Source organism: Oncorhynchus gorbuscha, unplaced genomic scaffold, assembly GCF_021184085.1.
Source record: "Oncorhynchus gorbuscha isolate QuinsamMale2020 ecotype Even-year unplaced genomic scaffold, OgorEven_v1.0 Un_scaffold_4312, whole genome shotgun sequence".
NCBI lineage: Eukaryota > Metazoa > Chordata > Actinopteri > Salmoniformes > Salmonidae > Oncorhynchus > Oncorhynchus gorbuscha.
In genome coordinates this window covers 20,001-36,301 of record NW_025748354.1, presented here as the reverse complement: position 1 = coordinate 36,301, position 16,301 = coordinate 20,001, and the positions used below count along the sequence as shown (strand labels likewise).

At 49.8% G+C, this 16,301-nt stretch overlaps 1 protein-coding gene across 6 annotated transcripts; it reads right to left on the bottom strand.

The window, feature by feature from the left end:
- Positions 1 to 719: 719 nt before the first annotated feature.
- Positions 720 to 13,684, bottom strand: LOC124028504 (centromere protein Q-like; the record flags this gene model as incomplete). Of its 6 annotated transcripts, none has more annotated exon segments than XM_046340545.1 (7): positions 720 to 791; positions 6,106 to 6,225; positions 6,402 to 6,528; positions 11,547 to 11,615; positions 12,667 to 12,839; positions 12,924 to 13,045; positions 13,335 to 13,684. In XM_046340545.1, coding segments are annotated over 7 exon segments (810 nt in total), but the record flags the coding sequence as incomplete, so codon positions are not given.
- Between the last annotated feature and the right edge of the window lie 2,617 nt (positions 13,685 to 16,301).

Sequence of the window (16,301 nt, the reverse complement as noted above, 5' to 3'; positions counted from 1 at the left end):
ACAACGTGCCCATTGGAACACAGGAGTGATGGTTGCTGATAATGGGCCTCTGTACTTGGATTAGCTAACACAACGTGCCCATTGGAACACAGGAGTGATGGTTGCTGATAATGGGCCTCTGTACTTGGATTAGCTAACACAACGTGCCCATTGGAACACAGGAGTGATGGATGCTGATAATGGGCCTCTGTTCGCCTATGTAGATATTCCATTTAAAATCAGCCTTTTCCAGCTACAATAGTCATTTACAACATTAACAATGTCTACACTGTATTTCTGATCAACTTGATGTTATTTTAATGGAGGGGTAAAGTGGTTTTCTTTCAAAAACATTTCTAAGTGATCCCAAACTTAACCGGTAGTGTTTCTGTCATAGACCTCCAGGTTGTTCTGAGTGGTCTTAAATGGAAAACAATCTTCCCTGAAAGAGTCAGCAGAATGTCGTAGATGTGCCACTTCCTCTTCCACAGAACTCAGATCACAGCTGCAATAAAACCACAGCTATGAAAACCTGAGGCTGTCACTAGAACTGTTCATGGTTAACAACATGCATGGAAAACCGTGTGTGTGTGTGTGTGTGTGTGTGTGTGTGTGTGTGTGTGTGTGTGTGTGTGTGTGTGTGTGTGTGTGTGTGTGTGTGTGTGTGTGTGTGTGTGTGTGTGTGTGTGTGTGTGTGGGTGTGTGTGGGGGTGTGTGTGTGTGATAGCTTGCTCGCTGACCTGTAAGGGTCTGTCTTTGCGCTGAGGTACAGGGGGGAGACGCAGGACTCCTTGTTCTGACAACTGGAGGATCTGAAACAACATGGAGAAGAGGAGGGGGAGGAGAGGGAGAGAGGAGTAGGGGGAGGAGAGGAGAGAGAGTAGAGAGTAGGGGGAGGAGAGTAGGGGGGGAGGAGAGTAGGGGGAGGAGAGTAGGGGGAGGAGAGTAGGGGGAGGAGAGGGAGAGAGTAGGGGGGGAGAGAGGAGAGAGTAGGGGGGGAGAGAGGAGAGAGTAGGGGGAGGAGAGAGAGGAGGGGGGAGAGGAGGAGGGGAGGAGAGGAGGGGGGGAGAGAGGAGAGAGTAGGGGGAGGAGGAGGAGGGAGTAGGGGGAGGAGGGAGGGAGTAGGGGGAGGAGAGGAGGGAGGGGAGGGGAGAGAGGAGAGAGTAGGGGGAGGAGAGAGGAGAGGAGAGAGTAGGGGGGAGGAGAGGGAAGAGAAGAGGGAGAAGAGGAGGGGAAGAGGAAGAGGGGGAGAAGGAGACATAAACAGAAGCACAAACAGAAGACTGAAATGACCTTTGACCAGGGCCTGTTCCCTATATAGTGCATTAGACCAGGGCCTGTTCCCCATATAGTGTATTAGACCAGGGCCTGTTCCCTATATAGTGTATTAGACCAGGGCCTGTTCCCCATATAGTGTATTAGACCAGGGCCTGTTCCCTATATAGTGTATTAGACCAGGGCCTGTTCCCTATATAGTGCATTAGACCAGGGCCTGTTCCCTATATAGTGCATTAGACCAGGGCCTGTTCCCCATATAGTGCATTAGACCAGGGCCTATTCCCCATATAGTGCATTAGACCAGGGCCTGTTCCCTATATAGTGCATTAGACCAGGGCCTGTTCCCTATATAGTGCATTAGACCAGGGCCTGTTCCCTATATAGTGCATTAGACCAGGGCCTGTTCCCTATATAGTGCATTAGACCAGGGCCTGTTCCCCATATAGTGTATTAGACCAGGGCCTGTTCCCCATATAGTGTATTAGACCAGGGCCTGTTCCCTATATAGTGCATTAGACCAGGGCCTGTTCCCCATATAGTGTATTAGACCAGGGCCTGTTCCCCATATAGTGTATTAGACCAGGGCCTGTTCCCCATATAGTGTATTAGACCAGGGCCTGTTCCCCATATAGTGTATTAGACCAGGGCCTGTTCCCCATATAGTGTATTAGACCAGGGCCTGTTCCCCATATAGTGTATTAGACCAGTGCTTGTTCCCTATATAGTGCATTAGACCAGGGCCTGTTCCCTATATAGTGCATTAGACCTGGGCCTGTTCCCTATATAGTGCATTAGACCAGGGCCTGTTCCCTATATAGTGTATTAGACCAGGGCCTGTTCCCTATATAGTGCATTAGACCAGGGCCTGTTCCCTATATAGTGTATTAGACCAGGGCCTGTTCCCTATATAGTGTATTAGACCAGGGCCTGTTCCCTATATAGTGTATTAGACCAGGGCCTGTTCCCTATATAGTGTATTAGACCAGGGCCTGTTCCCTATATAGTGTATTAGACCAGGGCCTGTTCCCCATATAGTGTATTAGACCAGGGCCTGTTCCCCATATAGTGTATTAGACCAGGGCCTGTTCCCCATATAGTGTATTAGACCAGGGCCTGTTCCCTATATAGTGCATTAGACCAGGGCCTGTTCCCTATATAGTGCATTAGACCAGGGCCTGTCCCCTACATAGTGTATTAGACCAGGGCCTGTTCCCTATATAGTGTATTAGACCAGGGCCTGTTCCCCATATAGTGCATTAGACCAGGGCCTGTATATAGTTAGACCAGGGCCTATTCCCTATATAGTGCATTAGACCAGGGCCTATTCCCTATATAGTGCATTAGACCAGGGCCTGTTCCCTATATAGTGTATTAGACCAGGGCCTGTTCCCTATATAGTGTATTAGACCAGGGCCTGTTCCCCATATAGTGTATTAGACCAGGGCCTGTTCCCTATATAGTGTATTAGACCAGGGCCTGTTCCCCATATAGTGCATTAGACCAGGGCCTGTTCCCTATATAGTGTATTAGACCAGGGCCTGTTCCCCATATAGTGTATTAGACCAGGGCCTGTTCAACATATAGTGTATTAGAACAGGGCCTGTTCCCTATATAGTGCATTAGACCAGGGCCTGTTCCCCATATAGTGTATTAGACCAGGGCCTGTTCCCTATATAGTGTATTAGACCAGGGCCTGTTCCCCATATAGTGTATTAGACCAGGGCCTGTTCCCCATATAGTGTATTAGACCAGGGCCTGTTCCCCATATAGTGTATTAGACCAGGGCCTGTTCCCCATAAAGTGCATTAGACCAGGGCCTGTTCCCCATATAGTGTATTAGACCAGGGCCTGTTCCCTACATAGTGTATTAGACCAGGGCCTGTTCCCTATATAGTACATTAGACCAGGGCCTGTTCCCCATATAGTGCATTAGACCAGGGCCTATTCCCTATATAGTGTATTAGACCAGGGCCTATTCCCTATATAGTGCATTAGACCAGGGCCTGTTCCCTATATAGTGTATTAGACCAGGGCCTATTCCCTATATAGTGCATTAGACCAGGGCCTGTTCCCTATATAGTGTATTAGCCTTTGACCAGAGCTTTTGGGCCCTGGGGAAAATATTGCAGTATCAATGAAAGAACCAACAATGAATGTCACAATGACCAGAGGCCTATGCTCAGACCAGATACCCAAATATGGGCTTAGTTCCTATTTTCTAGTCCTTCTATTACAAAACCAATTGTAGGCCTTCTGAGAAGCTCTGCGGAGGGAGGCATACAGAACGACCCAGCTGTGGGAAAGGCCTCTACAGAACGGCCCAGCTGTGGGAAAGGCCTACAGAACAGAACGGCCCAGCTGTGGGAAAGGCCTCTACAGAACGGCCCAGCTGTGGGAAAGGCCTCTACAGAACGGCCCAGCTGTGGGAAAGGCCTCTACAGAACGGCCCAGCTGTGGGAAAGGCCTACAGAACAGAACGGCCCAGCTGTGGGAAAGGCCTACAGAACAGAACGGCCCAGCTGTGGGAAAGGCCTACAGAACAGAACGACCCAGCTGTGGGAAAGGCCTCTACAGAACGGCCCAGCTGTGGGAAAGGCCTCTACAGAACGGCCCAGCTGTGGGAAAGGCCTCTACAGAACGGCCCAGCTGTGGGAAAGGCCTCTACAGAACGGCCCAGCTGTGGGAAAGGCCTACAGAACAGAACGGCCCAGCTGTGGGAAAGGCCTACAGAACAGAACGGCCCAGCTGTGGGAAAGGCCTACAGAACAGAACGACCCAGCTGTGGGAAAGGCCTCTACAGAACGGCCCAGCTGTGGGAAAGGCCTCTACAGAACGGCCCAGCTGTGGGAAAGGCCTACAGAACAGAACGGCCCAGCTGTGGGAAAGGCCTCTACAGAACGGCCCAGCTGTGGGAAAGGCCTACAGAACAGAACGGCCCAGCTGTGGGAAAGGCCTACAGAACAGAACGACCCAGCTGTGGGAAAGGCCTCTACAGAACGGCCCAGCTGTGGGAAAGGCCTCTACAGAACGGCCCAGCTGTGGGAAAGGCCTACAGAACAGAACGGCCCAGCTGTGGGAAAGGCCTACAGAACAGAACGGCCCAGCTGTGGGAAAGGCCTACAGAACAGAACGGCCCAGCTGTGGGAAAGGCCTACAGAACAGAACGACCCAGCTGTGGGAAAGGCCTACAGAACAGAACGGCCCAGCTGTGGGAAAGGCCTACAGAACAGAACGGCCCAGCTGTGGGAAAGGCCTCTACAGAACGGCCCAGCTGTGGGAAAGGCCTCTACAGAACGGCCCAGCTGTGGGAAAGGCCTCTACAGAACAGAACCTGTGGGAAAGGCCTACAGAACAGAACGACCCAGCTGTGGGAAAGGCCTACAGAACAGAACGACCCAGCTGTGGGAAAGGCCTACAGAACAGAACGACCCAGCTGTGGGAAAGGCCTCTACAGAACGGCCCAGCTGTGGGAAAGGCCTCTACAGAACGGCCCAGCTGTGGGAAAGGCCTACAGAACGACCCAGCTGTGGGAAAGGCCTACAGAACAGAACGACCCAGCTGTGGGAAAGGCCTACAGAACAGAACGACCCAGCTGTGGGAAAGGCCTACAGAACAGAACGACCCAGCTGTGGGAAAGGCCTACAGAACAGAACGACCCAGCTGTGGGAAAGGCCTACAGAACAGAACGACCCAGCTGTGGGAAAGGCCTACAGAACAGAACAACCCAGCTGTGGGAAAGGCCTCTACAGAACGGCCCAGCTGTGGGAAAGGCCTCTACAGAACGGCCCAGCTGTGGGAAAGGCCTCTACAGAACGGCCCAGCTGTGGGAAAGGCCTCTACAGAACAGAACGACCCAGCTGTGGGAAAGGCCTCTACAGAACGGCCCAGCTGTGGGAAAGGCCTCTACAGAACGGCCCAGCTGTGGGAAAGGCCTCTACAGAACGGCCCAGCTGTGGGAAAGGCCTCTACAGAACGACCCAGCTGTGGGAAAGGCCTACAGAACGGCCCAGCTGTGGGAAAGGCCTCTACAGAACGGCCCAGCTGTGGGAAAGGCCTCTACAGAACGACCCAGCTGTGGGAAAGGCCTCTACAGAACGACCCAGCTGTGGGAAAGGCCTACAGAACAGAACGGCCCAGCTGTGGGAAAGGACTACAGAACGACCCAGCTGTGGGGAAGGCCTCTACAGAACGACCCAGCTGTGGGAAAGGCCTCTACAGAACGACCCAGCTGTGGGAAAGGCCTACAGAACGACCCAGCTGTGGGGAAGGCCTCTACAGAACGACCCAGCTGTGGGAAAGGCCTCTACAGAACGACCCAGCTGTGGGAAAGGCCTACAGAACGACCCAGCTGTGGGAAAGGCCTACAGAACGACCCAGCTGTGGGAAAGGCCTACAGAACAGAACGACCCAGCTGTGGGAAAGGCCTCTACAGAACGGCCCAGCTGTGGGAAAGGCCTACAGAACAGAACGACCCAGCTGTGGGAAAGGCCTCTACAGAACGGCCCAGCTGTGGGAAAGGCCTCTACAGAACGACCCAGCTGTGGGAAAGGCCTACAGAACGACCCAGCTGTGGGGAAGGCCTACAGAACGACCCAGCTGTGGGGAAGGCCTACAGAACGACCCAGCTGTGGGGAAGGCCTACAGAACGACCCAGCTGTGGGGAAGGCCTACAGAACAGAACGACCCAGCTGTGGGAAAGGCCTCTACAGAACGGCCCAGCTGTGGGAAAGGCCTCTACAGAACGACCCAGCTGTGGGAAAGGCCTACAGAACGGCCCAGCTGTGGGGAAGGCCTACAGAACGGCCTATGAGATATTTGAAGTAGTATTTGTACCCAGGTCTGGCTTACCTGCTGATTCCTCTCCTCCTGCTGCTCCAGTAGTTGTCGGAGGTTAAAACACTGGTGCTCCAGGGAGTCTCTCTCCTTCTCTAGCTGTTCTAGAGAGCCCACCACAGCACCCAGCTGCGCCTGGACACACAGGAGCAACATCAGACGAGATAACCACACACACACTCCTTCTCTAGCTGTTCTAGAGAGCCCACCACAGCACCCAGCTGCGCCTGGACACACAGGAGCAACATCAGACGACAACCACACACACACATATATTTAAACACACACACACACCCCTTCCAGTGTCTCACCACCAGCTTGTTGAGGATCTTCTTGCCAACGGCTGACTTCCTAGTCTCTTCCTGGTGTTGACGGGAAGAATGACTCATTTCCTGTTTCTGAATTGGGACTGACAGTTGAGCCAGTTTAGACAGGAACCTGGAACCAGAATGCAGTCAGCGTGGTTAGCCAAGAAAGACATCTTGCAGTAGGCTCAACACATATACATACACAGAGCATTCAGAAAGTATTCAGAGTACCAAGTACCCCATCTGCCACACTGATCCTCAACATTAAGGCCCCTCAACAGGGAGGAGGTCACAGACCTGGCCGTGAGGTGCCAGGACAACAACCTCTTGGTTACTGGCCCAACCCTCTAACCACTAGGCTACCTGCCACGCTGATCCTCAACAGGGAGGTCACAGACCTGGCCGTGAGGTGCCAGGACAACAACCTCTTGGTTACTGGCCCAACACCCTAACCACTAGACTACCTGCCACGCTGATCCTCAACAGGGAGGAGGTCACAGACCTGGCCGTGAGGTGCCAGGACAACAACCTCTTGGTTACTGGCCCAACCCTCTAACCACTAGGCTACCTGCCACGCTGATCCTCAACAGGGAGGAGGTCACAGACCTGGCCGTGTGTTGCCAGGACAACAACCTCTCAATGTGAGCAAGACAAAGGAGCTGATCGTGGACTGCAGGAAGAGAGGGCTGAACAGAGGGCCCCCATTAACATCAACAGGCCCCCATTAACATCAACAGGACTGAACAGAGGGCCCCCATTAACATCAACAGGACTGAACAGAGGGCCCCCATTAACATCAACAGGACTGAACAGAGGGCCCCCATTAACATCAACAGGACTGAACAGAGGGCCCCCATTAACATCAACAGGGCTGAACAGAGGGCCCCCATTAACATCAACAGGCCCCCATTAACATCAACAGGCCCCCATTAACATCAACAGGACTGAACAGAGGGCCCCCATTAACATCACCAGGACTGAACAGAGGGCCCCCATTAACATCAACAGGACTGAACAGAGGGCCCCCATTAACATCAACAGGACTGAACAGAGGGCCCCCATTAACATCAACAGGGCTGAACAGAGGGCCCCCATTAACATCAACAGGACTGAACAGAGGGCCCCCATTAACATCAACAGGGCTGAACAGAGGGCCCCCATTAACATCAACAGGGCTGAACAGAGGGCCCCCATTAACATCAACAGGACTGAACAGGCCCCATTAACATCAACAGGCCCCCATTAACATCAACAGGGCTGAACAGAGGGCCCCCATTAACGTCAACAGGGCTGAACAGAGGGCCCCCATTAACATCAACAGGCCCCCATTAACATCAACAGGCCCCCATTAACATCAACAGGACTGAACAGAGGGCCCCCATTAACATCAACAGGGCTGAACAGAGGGCCCCCATTAACATCAACAGGGCTGAACAGAGGGCCCCCATTAACATCAACAGGGCTGAACAGAGGGCCCCCATTAACATCAACAGGGCTGAACAGAGGGCCCCCATTAACATCAACAGGCCCCCATTAACATCAACAGGACTGAACAGAGGGCCCCCATTAACATCAACAGGCCCCCATTAACATCAACAGGACTGAACAGAGGGCCCCCATTAACATCAACAGGGCTGAACAGAGGGCCCCCATTAACATCAACAGGGCTGAACAGAGGGCCCCCATTAACATCAACAGGGCTGAACAGAGGGCCCCCATTAACATCAACAGGACTGAACAGAGGGCCCCCATTAACATCAACAGGGCTGAACAGGCCCCCATTAACATCAACAGGACTGAACAGAGGGCCCCCATTAACATCAACAGGGCTGAACAGAGGGCCCCCATTAACATCAACAGGGCTGAACAGAGGGCCCCCATTAACATCAACAGGGCTGAACAGAGGGCCCCCATTAACATCAACAGGGCTGAACAGAGGGCCCCCATTAACATCAACAGGGCTGAACAGAGGGCCCCCATTAACATCAACAGGGCTGAACAGAGGGCCCCCATTAACATCAACAGGGCTGAACAGAGGGCCCCCATTAACATCAACAGGGCTGAACAGAGGGCCCCCATTAACATCAACAGGGCTGAACAGAGGGCCCCCATTAACATCAACAGGACTGAACAGAGGGCCCCCATTAACATCAACAGGGCTGAACAGAGGCCCCCCATTAACATCAACAGCACTGAACAGAGGGCCCCCATTAACATCAACAGGACTGAACAGAGGGCCCCCATTAACATCAACAGGGCTGAACAGAGGGCCCCCATTAACATCAACAGGACTGAACAGAGGGCCCCCATTAACATCAACAGGCCCCCATTAACATCAACAGGCCCCCATTAACATCAACAGGACTGAACAGAGGGCCCCCATTAACATCAACAGGGCTGAACAGAGGGCCCCCATTAACATCAACAGGGCTGAACAGAGGCCCCCCATTAACATCAACAGGGCTGAACAGAGGCCCCCCATTAACATCAACAGGGCTGAACAGAGGGCCCCCATTAACATCAACAGGGCTGAACAGAGGGCCCCCATTAACATCAACAGGACTGAACAGAGGGCCCCCATTAAACATCAACAGGCCCCCATTAACATCAACAGGACTGAACAGAGGGCCCCCATTAACATCAACAGGCCCCCATTAACATCAACAGGCCCCCATTAACATCAACAGGACTGGACAGAGGGCCCCCATTAACATCAACAGGCCCCCATTAACATCAACAGGACTGAACAGAGGGCCCCCATTAACATCAACAGGACTGGACAGAGGGCCCCCATTAACATCAACAGGCCCCCATTAACATCAACAGGGCTGAACAGAGGGCCCCCATTAACATCAACAGGACTGGACAGAGGGCCCCCATTAACATCAACAGGGCTGAACAGAGGGCCCCCATTAACATCAACAGGACTGAACAGAGGGCCCCCATTAACATCAACAGGGCTGAACAGAGGGCCCCCATTAACATCAACAGGGCTGAACAGAGGGCCCCCATTAACATCAACAGGACTGAACAGAGGGCCCCCATTAACATCAACAGGCCCCCATTAACATCAACAGGGCTGAACAGGCCCCATTAACATCGACGGGACTGTAGTGGAGCGGGTCAAGTTCCTTGTCGTCCACATCACCAACGACCTATCATGGTCCAAACACACCAAGACAGTCGTGAAGAGGGCACGACGACACCTTTTCCCCTACAGGAGACTGAAAATATGTTGCATGATGCTCAAATCGTTCTACAGTTGCACCGTCGAGAGCATCCTGACCGGTTGCATCACCCCCTGGTAGGACAGCTGCTCCGCATCTGACCGTGAGGCGCTATAGAGAGGGTAGTGCTTACGGCCCAGGACATCACCGGGGCCAAGCTTCCTGACATCCAGGACCTCCATACCAGGCGGTGTCAGAGGAAGGCCCCCAAAAAATGTCAGACTCAAGCCATCCACGTCACAGACTGTACCCCAGCACGCCGACCAGCCCGCGTACCCCAGCGCGCCGACCAGCCCGCGTACCCCAGTGCGCCGACCAGCCCGCGTACCCCAGCGCGCCGACCAGCCCGCGTACCCCAGCCCGCCGACCAGCCCGCGTACCCCAGCCCGCCGACCAGCCCGCGTACCCCAGCACGCCGACCAGCCCGCGTACCCCAGCACTCCGACCAGCCCGCGTACCCCAGCACGCCGACCAGCCCGCGTACCCCAGCACGCCGACCAGCCTGCGTACCCCAGCACACCGACTAGCCTGCGTACCCCAGCACACCGACTAGCCTGTGTAACCCAGCACACCGACCAGCCTGTGTTCTACACCTGTTGTATTCGGCGCATGTGACATAAAACGATTTGTTCAGAGAAGACTGTTGCTGCACAGAAACCACTACTAAAGGACACCGAAACACGAGCAATGGACATAAGACCGATGGAAATCTGTCCTTTGGTCTCATGAGTCCAAATTAAGAGATTTTTGGTTCCAACCGTTCGTGTCTTTGTGAGATGCAGAGTAGGTGAACGGATGATCTCCACATGTGCGTTTCCCATCGTGAAGCATGGAGGAGGTGGTGTGGTGGTGTGTGGTTCCCACCGTGAAGAACGGAGGAGGAGGTGTGATGGTGAACAGATGATCTCCGCATGTGTGGTTCCCACCGTGAAGCATGGAGGAGGAGGTGTGGTGGTGTGTGGTTCCCACCGTGAAGCATGGAGGAGGAGGTGTGATGGCGCTTTGCTGGTGACACTGTCCGTGATTTATTTTGAATTCAAGTCATACTTAACTAGCATGGCTACCACAGCATACTGCAGCGATACGCCATCCCATCTGGTTTGCGCTTAGTGGGACTTTCATTCGTTTCTCAACAGGACAATGACCTAAAACACACCTCCAGGCTGTGTAAGGACTATTTGACCAAGAAGTAGAGTAATGTAGTGCTGCATCAGATAACCTGGCCTCCACAATCGCCCGACCTCAACCCAATTGAGATGGTTTGGGATGAGTTGGACCGCAGAGTGAAGGAAAAGCAGTCAACAAGTGCTCAGCATATGTGGGAACTCCTTCAAGACTGTTGGAAAAGCATTACAGGTGAAGCTGGATGAGAGAATGCCAAGAGTGTCCAAAGCTGTCATCAAGGCAAAGGGTGGCTACGTGGAAGAATCTCAAATATAAAATAGATTTTGATTTGTTTAATACTTTTCTGGTTACTACATGACCCCATATGTGTTATTTCATAGTGTTGATGTCTTCACTGTTATTCTACAATGTAGAAAATAGTAAAAATAAAGAGAAACTCTGGTGGTGTGTCCAATCTTTTGACTGGTCCTGTATATGAAAATAATCCAGTATTTTGGGTGACATAAGTGCATCTATTTTTTATTTTTATTTTACCTTTATTTAACCAGACAAGTCAGTTAAGAACAAAAATCTTATTTTCAATGACGGCCCTAGGAACAGTGGGTTAACTGCCTGTTCAGGGGCAGAACGACAGATTTGTACCTTGTCAGCTCGGGGGTTTGAACTCGCAACCTTCCAGTTACTAGTCCAACGCTCTAACCACTAGGCTACCCTGCCGCCCTCAGTACAGGGCTCGGCGACACTGATCATAGCAGGTCCACTGTCTCCAGTCCTACACAGAGTTCTGTTCTCTCACCTGTTTTTCACAATGTTCAGATGTTTCTGCGATTCCTCTTTGTTAGTCCGTCTTCCGGCCAGAACAGACCTGAGGGAGCGAGGAAAGGAGAGAGGAAGGACAGAGGGAGAAACAGAGCGAGGGTTACACATGAATAAGTTAGTAACAACAACCCAGTGAAACCCTTAAACCAGGGGTATTCAAGAGTCAGTTCACCGATAGGCCAGTGGCCATTACAGGGCCTCTGTTCTCCTAGACAGATGGGCCAGGGGCCATTACAGCGCCTCTGTTCTCCTAGACAGATGGACCAGTGGCCATTACAGGGCCTCGGTTCTCCTAGACAGATGGACCAGTGGTCATTACAGCGCCTCTGTTCTCCTAGACAGATGGACCAGTGGCCATTACAGGGCCTCTGTTCTCCTAGACAGATGGACCAGTGGCCATTACAGGGCCTCGGTTCTCCTAGACAGATGGACCAGTGGCCATTACAGGGCCTCGGTTCTCCTAGACAGATGGACCAGTGGCCATTACAGGGCCTCGGTTCTCCTAGACAGATGGGCCAGTGGTCATTACAGCGCCTCTGTTCTCCTAGACAGATGGACCAGTGGCCATTACAGGGCCTCGGTTCTCCTAGACAGATGGGCCAGTGGCCATTACAGCGCCCCTGTTCTCCAGTCAAGAACCATAATGGAGGATGTTACAGTATAGACCGGCCCAGTCAAGAACCATAATGGAGGATGTTACAGTATAGACCGGCCCAGTCAAGAACCAGGATGGAGGACGTTACAGTATAGACCGGCCCAGTCAAGAACCATGATGGAGGATGTTACAGTATAGACCGGCCCAGTCAAGAACCATAATGGAGGATGTTACAGTATAGACCGGCCCAGTCAAGAACCATAATGGAGGATGTTACAGTATAGACCGGCCCAGTCAAGAACCATAATGGAGGATGTTACAGTATAGACCGGCCCAGTCAAGAACCATAATGGAGGATGTTACAGTATAGACCGGCCCAGTCAAGAACCATAATGGAGGATGTTACAGTATAGACAGTCCCAGTATGTTGTCTAGAGCCGTAATGGAGGACGTTACAGTATAGACCGGCCCAGTCTAAACCATGATGGAGGATGTTACTCACAGTATAGACAGTCCCAGTATGTTGTCTAGAGCCGTAATGGAGGCCTTGGTCAGCGGTTTCCACTTCTCCTGACCTTTCAGCTTCCTGGGACTTGCAACTGTGCCACCTTTCTTCTTCTTCTTCTGTGGTTTTGGCTGAGGGATCTGGCTGCTGGTTCCTGGCTGGGGCTCCTCCTGAAGAGGAGGGGACACGCAGACAGAATGAGGTGATGAAAATCAAAAAGGAGAACCGTATCCTCTCAGAGGTTTAAATCTCACCTGAGATCCTCTCCGTTGACGTGTCTTTATACCGGGTTTATTTGGCTTCTCGCCTGTCTTCTTGCCTTTCGGTGCCTTGGAGGAGGCGCGTTCAGATCCCCGGACAGGCTTCATCATTTTAACTAGGAAACAGAGACAGACAGCTAATCAAGACATACACGGGAAAAATGACATAGCCGCTAAATATATAATGATATACAATCTGAAAGCTGACTAACATGAGCACCTCCTACACGAAACACGGATGGAGTTTGTTTTGTCAACAACAGCTAGCGAAATACCTTTTTAAATACAAATAAAAAACATTTTATACACAAGGCGATTTAGTAGAATAGTTTAGAGGTGCAATTTCTCGTTGCAGTTAAGGTCCAATGTCGGAGAATAACAATAGTTAAAACACTTGTAACTTACTTGACTTACCAGTTTCGCGGTGAATTTCTTTCAAACATTTGTTTGTACTCATTGCGCATGCGTTATGAGCGGCAAGCAGGCCACTCCAGGCGGCCATGATGGAAAGGGCAATGAGGGCACTCCTCATAGAGGATGATAGGGGCCTCTAGTGGCCAAAAAGGACGTATTAGGCAGCGTTCTTCTCCTGAGCACAATTTACAAGTATGGCTCTCTCTGGCCTCTCCATGTTTCCCCAGCCACCATCACTCCCAATCCAAACCCCCTTCAACTGCTTTCTTAATTTAATGCACGTCTTCAAGAGGAAGTGAGTTCCAGGTGCATTCCATTCCACTCCTCAGTGGGCAGCGCCATTGAGGGCTTTCACCATTTTAAATGTATTAAACTGGGTGGGACTAAACTGGGTGGGGCTTTCAACTTCATTGGCTGATCGCTCCTGGTGACTCTTTTGGAGTCGTGTCCAACTGGGTCATCAGGAGTGGTCAGCCAATCGTGAAGAAAATGGACAACTTCAAAGAGAAGAATGCCTCAATGGCACGGCCCATGGTGTCACAAAATATATATATATTGTCACAGGTGTAGTGAAATGTGTTGTTTTACAGGGTCAGTCATAGTAGTATGATAGGTGTTGTTTTACAGGGTCAGTCATAGTAGTATGATAGGTGTTGTTTTACAGGGTCAGTCATAGTAGTATGATAGGTGTTGTTTTACAGGGTCAGTCATAGTAATATGATAGGTGTTTTACAGGGTCAGTCATAGTAGTATGATAGGTGTTGTTTTACAGGGTCAGTCATAGTAGTATGATAGGTGTTGTTTTACAGGGTCAGTCATAGTAGTATGATAGGTGTTGTTTTACAGGGTCAGTCATAGTAGTATGATAGGTGTTGTTTTACAGGGTCAGTCATAGTAATATGATAGGTGTTGTTTTACAGGGTCAGTCATAGTAGTATGATAGGTGTTGTTTTACAGGGTCAGTCATAGTAGTATGATAGGTGTTGTTTTACAGGGTCAGTCATAGTAATATGATAGGTGTTGTACAGGGTCAGTCATAGTAGTATGATAGGTGTTGTTTTACAGGGTCAGTCATAGTAATATGATAGGTGTTTTACAGGGTCAGTCATAGTAGTATGATAGGTGTTGTTTTACAGGGTCAGTCATAGTAATATGATAGGTGTTGTACAGGGTCAGTCATAGTAGTATGATAGGTGTTGTTTTACAGGGTCAGTCATAGTAATATGATAGGTGTTTTACAGGGTCAGTCATAGTAGTATGATAGGTGTTGTTTTACAGGGTCAGTCATAGTAGTATGATAGGTGTTGTTTTACAGGGTCAGTCATAGTAGTACGGGGCAAGTTAGGGCTAGCTATAATTAGGATGGTACAGTACAGTGGTCCTGTTCCAGAGGACAGTTGGTCCTGTTCCAGAGGACTGGGGACAGTTGTTCCTGTTCCAGAGGACTGAGAGGACAGTTGGTCCTGAGAGGACAGTTGGTGCGGTTCCAGAGGACTGAGAGGACAGTTGGTGCTGTTCCAGAGGACTGAGAGGACAGTTGGTCCTGTTCCAGAGGACTGGGGACAGTTGTTCCTGTTCCAGAGGACTGAGAGGACAGTTGGTCCTGAGAGGACAGTTGGTGTTGTTCCAGAGGACTGAGAGGACAGTTGGTGCTGTTCCAGAGGACTGAGAGGACAGTTGGTCCTGTTCCAGAGGACTGGGGACAGTTGGTGCTGTTCCAGAGGACTGGGGACAGTTGGTGCTGTTCCAGAGGACTGAGAGGACAGTTGATGCTGTTCCAGAGGACTGAGAGGACAGTCAACACACTTGAATGAATATAATATAATGGTTAGATGGGGTTTAGCTATATAATATAATATACTGGTTAGATGGGGTTTAGCTATATAATATAATGGTTAGATGGGGTTTAGCTATATAATATAATGGTTAGATGGGGTTTAGCTATATAATATACTGGTTAGATGGGGTTTAGCTATATAATATACTGGTTAGATGGGGTTTAGCTATATAATATACTGGTTAGATGGGGTTTAGCTATATAATATAATGGTTAGATGGGGTTTAGCTATATAATATAATGGTTAGATGGGGTTTAGCTATATGATATACTGGTTAGATGGGGTTTAGCTATATAATATAATGGTTAGATGGGGTTTAGCTATATGATATACTGGTTAGATGGGGTTTAGCTATATAATATAATGGTTAGATGGGGTTTAGCTATATGATATACTGGTTAGATGGGGTTTAGCTATATAATATAATGGTTAGATGGGGTTTAGCTATATAATATAATGGTTAGATGGGGTTTAGCTATATAATATAATGGTTAGATGGGGTTTAGCTATATGATATACTGGTTAGATGGGGTTTAGCTATATAATATAATGGTTAGATGGGGTTTAGCTATATGATATACTGGTTAGATGGGGTTTAGCTATATAATATAATGGTTAGATGGGGTTTAGCTATATGATATACTGGTTAGATGGGGTTTAGCTATATAATATAATGGTTAGATGGGGTTTAGCTATATAATATAATGGTTAGATGGGGTTTAGCTATATGATATACTGGTTAGATGGGGTTTAGCTATATAATATAATGGTTAGATGGGGTTTAGCTATATAATATAATATACTGGTTAGATGGGGTTTAGCTATATAATATACTGGTTAGATGGGGTTTAGCTATATAATATAATGGTTAGATGGGGTTTAGCTATATAATATAATGGTTAGATGGAGTTTAGCTATATAATATAATGGTTAGATGGGGTTTAGCTATATAATATACTGGTTAGATGGGGTTTAGCTATATAATATACTGGTTAGATGGGATTTAGCTATATAATATACTGGTTAGATGGGGTTTAGCTATATAATATACTGGTTAGATGGGGTTTAGCTATATAATATAATATACTGGTTAGATGGGGTTTAGCTATATAATATAATA